The 6,000-nt window shown below is 40.7% G+C and overlaps 1 protein-coding gene across 1 annotated transcript in view; it reads left to right on the top strand.

The window, feature by feature from the left end:
- The first annotated feature begins 4,502 nt into the window (after nt 1–4,502).
- The window catches only part of LOC111957214 (latent-transforming growth factor beta-binding protein 4), a 77,217-nt gene continuing 75,719 nt past the window's right edge, over nt 4,503–6,000 (top strand). Inside the window, 1 exon segment of the mRNA XM_070438124.1 lies at nt 4,503–5,015. Coding sequence (XP_070294225.1) covers nt 4,723–5,015 — 293 coding nt within the window. The 5' untranslated portion in view covers nt 4,503–4,722.

Below are 6,000 nucleotides of genomic sequence, written 5' to 3'. Positions count from 1 at the left end.
CACAATTTCCACATAATTCCACAGTAGAGAAGTGCAAATTCCCAAGAGGCAATTTTGTTSAATTTTGACCACTTCTATTCTAAGCTGTGCACGTAGATCAAGTTCCAGCATAAATTAAACCAATAAACTAATATTTATGAAAAGCCATAGAGTAGAAAAAAAACTTCCTGGGGTTTGTGTAGCTCGAGGCTACCACCCACATCCCAACACACACTGTGACCTATACACAAACCATGTGCTGTATGCAAACAGACACACACAAATGCACGCCGCATACACAATCTCAAACTCACTCATGCACAATTACCATCTGCATCATTAGCCCTATCAAGCCTGTTGCACATTGAAAATCTCCTCGAGCAAAATGCTGCTCAGTTCTCCCAGTTTGCGACAATAAAAATCCCTGTTTCAACAGGAAGAGGAAGGAGAGATATGCTAAACTAATTAAAGCACTCACGTGGAACAGAAGACCGAGACCAGGGGGATAAAGAATAAAGCGTCTGTGCATACCAATAGTGGAGTGGGTGTGTGTACACCGTAGAGACTCATGGAACTCCATGCTATGTACATTTGCTCACAGTTCAACTCACTTCATCTTCACCATACAGTTCATCCACCTWGCTGGATCTGGAGTCATAGAGATCGCATTGGTCCAAGACGGCCAATAAAAGTTACCGTTGTTGCAGGGGCCTTTTTTTAAGTCATGGGAGAAGTGAAACGTAAATGTGAATGTAATTGACTTAATGGTATCATTACACAAAGAAATGTCAACGTGCCACTGCAATGCTAGTACTGATGCCTATCCTATCATATAGCCCATTGGCCTCCATCTTATCAATCAGATCAAAGGCCTGCTTTGCTCCACTGATTGTTAGCCATTTAATGATGGAGCCTGCAGCGATATAAGCTATATACAGTAGGATATCACAGGGTAATTCACTATTTCCACCACGGTCTTCATTAGCACATTTCCACGGCCCCAGGGAACGTGGCGTTTTACAGGCAGAGTACTGGGCAGGCCGGGGAAGCTCCCAGGCGTGAAACAGCCAGTGACTAAGATAACCAAGCTAGCTTTGATTGCTCAGGTTAATATTGAGAGATGGGGGAGGGTGTGTTTGGGTGATTATGATTATAGTTGGAGTCTAAGCTCATCAGAGTTACGTTAGAGGTTTGATAATAACATCTCTCTCATTTCCCTGGCCAGTGGTTACAGCTCTCCAATTCCCCTAGCTAACCCTAATCAACCCCCGGGGGGGCTATTCACACCATGCATGGGATTGTGGCAACCATGAGATTAGAGGTTCTTCCTCTCTAATTTCCAATTTTAGTCCAATGTCAGTCACATGTCACATCAAAAGGGGACTGGGATGTCTCTAGGCTTATATTTAGGTTTGGCTCTTAGGTTTTTAAAGCTGCAAAAACTTGACATCCATAGTGTGCCAGGCTGAGGCCCTCCCTATCTACACTGAGTGCACAAAACATTAGGAACACCTTTCTAATATTGACACCCTTTTGCCCTTAGAGTAGTCTCAATTTATCGGGGCATGGACCACAAGGCGTCAAAAGCGTTCCACAGGGATGCTGGCCCATGTTGACTCCAATGCTTCCCACAGTTGTGTCATGTTGGCTGGATGTCCTTTGGGTGTTAGACCATTCTTAGTACACATGGGAAACTGTTGAGCTTGAAAAACCCAGCAGCGTTGCAGTTCTTGTCACACTGAAACCAGTGCGCCTGGCACCTACTACCATACCCCGTCCAATGGCACTTAAATATTTTGTSTTGCCCATTCAACCTCTGAATGGCACACATACACAATCGATGTCTCAATTGTCTCGAGGCTTAAAAATTCTTCTTTAACTTTCATCTACACTGATTGAAGTGGATTTAACATGTYACATCAGTAAGGGATTGTAGTTGTTACCTGGATTCGCCTGGTCAGTCTGTCATGGAAAGAGTTCCTTATGTTTTGTACACACTCAGTGTATTTGGACACACTCAGTGTCTAAGCATCTGAACAAGACRTAGAGGGAAACTATGACAGGCCATGTGATTGTGGGCTGGGTTGAGACGGTATCTACCCGCTCCCCAACGCAGATTTCRCCATGCTGTATAGTTTCATGGGTATTTATCTTATATTAAATTATCTCCCTGCAATATGTTTTTATCATTGTCATTTCTCTGAAGCCTAGGCATTCATTTACAGCCTAGTTTCACATTAAAGGAAAAATCCACTCAAAAAGTATTGATATTTTTATTTAATTAGGCCACTGTTGATACAGTCACAAAATGTTTTGCATGTCAGCAGTCAAGTTTCAAGAAGCAAAGTGTCACTTGCCACATCATCATAACGATACGTTTTGCGTCATAATGATACGTTTTGCGTTATATGATGTATTTTGCTTCATTGTGCAAAATGCATTATATCGACTCTGCCAAAAACATACAATAGACTAAAACAAATACAGTATTTCAGATTACTGTCTCACTTGTCATTACTGGTGAAACAGCCTCTTTATCAAGCATGAACAATTATACAATCAGAAAGAATACAATCAGAAATGTGTCCTTTGCCTCAATTAGTTTGTATATCTGTACCATTGCTGCCATCTAGTGGCTTTTTGAATATCCTTCACCTCCGCACATTTTCAAATTCTTCTCCTATTTCAAATTCCTTTGCACCAAATCAATGGTGTACATGCTACAGCTTCAGAGTTMTTCAATACATTTTGGATATAGCCTGTCTGTCTCAGTCTGAACAAAGCTTGAACTGTTCTAATCATGAACTTTCATTGTTTACCTAAAACAACATTTGGTCTGCAAATAAACGTTTCCTTATCTTCTCATTAACGCTTCCTTTTCCACTCATTATTTATTATTTATTTATTTATCTGTTATTTTACCAGGTAAGTTGACTGAGAACACATTCTCATTTACAGCGACGACCTGGGGAATAGTTACAGGGGAGAGGAGGGGGATGAATGAGCCAATTGTAAGCTGGGGATGATTAGGTAGCCATGATGGTTTGAGGGCCAGATTGGGAATTTAGCCAGGACGCCGGTGTTAACACCCGTACTCTTAACATAAAGTGCCATGGGATCTTTAATGACCTCAGAGAGTCAGGACACCCATTTAACATCCCATCCGAAAGACGGCACCCTACACAGGGCAGTGTCCCCAATCACTGCCCTGGGGCATTGGGATATTTTTTTAGACCAGAGGAACGAGTGCCTCCTACTGGCCCTCCAACACCACTTCCAGCAGCATCTGGTCTCCCATCCAGGGACTGACCAGGACCATATTACTTATTTCCTTATTTCTTTCAGGTAACAGAGCCAGTGAATATGCAGTACTGCCTATAGCCCTCCCCAGCTGCACAGGTGTTGGGTCCAGGAGGGACATGGAGGCATCCTTGGAATCATTGGGACAATGCTCCACCTTTTGGTGGTGGTGTTTGTGTATGTTTACACTCCAGTGCACCAAGCATCATGACAGAAAGAACTGCTGCCCTTAATTGCATAGATTGATTACTTATCCACACGCAAAGTCCACGCACAGGTAGCGGATACCTTGCTTCAATAGCTTATCACTGACATGTATCACCCCACATATTAATCAGGGGTTAAGCAATATAATATTTGTGATCACTGCAAGGCATGATAGTCTACATGTTGCAAATCATGAAGGTCCACTGAGATAGAAAACATATGATGGGGTGGCAGGTAGTATAGGGGTTAAGAGCATTGGGCCAGAAACCAAAAGGTTGCAGGTTTGAATCCCTGACCTGACTAGGTGAAAAATCTGTTGATGTGCCCTTGAGCAAAGCACTTAATGATTACATACTGTTTGACCCACTTTACATGCATATACTGTATTCTAGTCAAGGCTCATCCTATGTATGCCTAACTACTGATGTACACACTTTTTCTATTCATAGACTGTCCATAATGTCTATACACACCATCATATACATATTTATTTATATTCCAGACTGTGCCATTGCTTGTCCTGGTATGTTTTAATTCCTTTCTTTTTATTTTTGGGATTTGTGTGTATTGTTTTGTATTGTTAGGTATTGCTACACTTTTGGAGGTAGAAACAGGAGCATTTCGCTGCACCTGCGATAACATCTGCAAAATATGTGTATGTGACCAATTACATTTTATTTTATTTAATCGTAATTGCTCCTGTAAATCGCTCTGGGTAAGAGAGTCTGCTAAATGACTAAAATGAATAAATCAATTGCTTATTGAATCTTATTGTAATTATTTGAGTGTGCTGTTGCAAATTGTATTATTGTCAAACGTCCTGCCTCGAGGATGCTGGTAGCCTAGATACAGCTAGATACAGGCAAACTCTTCTGTAGGCTGTAGTGGTCACCCCTCTATTGCACGGGTCCTACACATATCTGATTGGCTGTGCTGTTCTTATATTTTAGAACTCCTATCCAATTGGCTCAAAGTTTTTAAACCGAACTTTAAACCAGTTTATTTTCTATTTGAGAAGGAGATCATCTAGCCTATTAATTGCATTTGCAAAAACAGGCAAAACTAAGACATATGTGCTCTAATTTTATATGATTTTGTTTTGGCTCACCCATTGCATAAAATGTGTTGTATTTTTTAGTATCAACATTTTATTTTTGTTTAAAAAATTTCCTGGCAATTCCGTTGCTCTTGGATTATTTATAGGGTCGATGTGTAACGCAGAAGAGACCTCTAAAGATGTCAAGCAGGAGATATGCTAARTTATTCGTTCTTGGGGTGGCATTTATTTCATTTCTTACATTTTCGAAATTATCTGGGACACTAGTGAGGCGTTCAACCCATAAAAGAGTGCACGAGACGCAGCGGAGAACTGCGGGCAGGTACCACCATACGACCGTTAATTATCAAGTTTATCACACTCAGTGGAGGATGCCAACGACTTCAAAACCCACATTAAAACAGAAACAGTTCCATTTTAATGGAAAGAAACACTGGAAATACGCAACTAATGTGACACTACAGTTAAACGGGTGAGTAGCCTAGTGATAAATGTGTGATTTAAAAATGGTAGTACAGCCTACCACTCCGGACCACAACAGTCAAAAGCAGGTGGTTTACAATAGCTACATAATGTAGCCTATAATATACATAATTAGTCCATGTTTCRGTGTCCTTTGTCATTTGATAGCTTCATGAACATTTTGATTAAGACAGTAAACATTTGGGGGTTTATTATTTTGTCTAATAGCGTGTCAATTATTGTCCTATGGAAAATCATACTACAGAACAGATTTGCTTTGAAGTACATTKTTTTCCTGATGGGTAGCCTACTTAAAGCTATCTGTTTAAATTATCCATCAAAGTGGTAAACCACAATGTTTTGAATGTTTTTACATCCTAAAAATGTACACAGGTATGTATGCTTGCACTAGTCCCTCTTGGAATGTGTGAAATTCTTCTATTTGACCAGAGTTATCAATGTATACGGTGACTTAACTGCACATTTGTTTCAAGTGCWTGACAACAAGTGATAAATGGACCCAAAGTCAAATCACACCGGACTGGGAAATGGCACTTCATGCACAACAAACAGTTAATGGAGTTTGACACTTTCTGAACTTTGGCCAGATTAGAGACAACACATTTATCATCCGGTGAAGTATTCCCCTGACCTGCAGAGGAAATGTTGATCATTAAAGCTAGGGGAGGAATTTTGATTATCCCATTGCATTGGCACATTACAGTACTTCGGGTCATGAGCGTAGAACCGTGTACAAGCTCTCTAAGCAATGAATAGGGTGAATCATTACTTCCCTTTTTCCAGACCGCCTAATCTGGATTATTTGAATGCCTCAACTCATGTTTTCATTAAGTGAAAAAACATTTCACTAATTGAGGTAAATTAGTTGTGTGTACTAGTATCACCAACAGGCCATTTCTCTTTGTGGGCCACGACAGTCCCACTCTGCTCTACTTAGCCCCAATGCACAGAAGGAGCCTGAATGAATGTCCAAA

This window comes from Salvelinus sp. IW2-2015, linkage group LG4p (assembly GCF_002910315.2).
Source record: "Salvelinus sp. IW2-2015 linkage group LG4p, ASM291031v2, whole genome shotgun sequence".
NCBI classification, from domain to species: Eukaryota; Metazoa; Chordata; class Actinopteri; order Salmoniformes; family Salmonidae; genus Salvelinus; species Salvelinus sp. IW2-2015.
The sequence above is the reverse complement of the archived record's forward strand: the minus strand, read 5'-3'. Positions and strand labels throughout refer to the sequence as shown.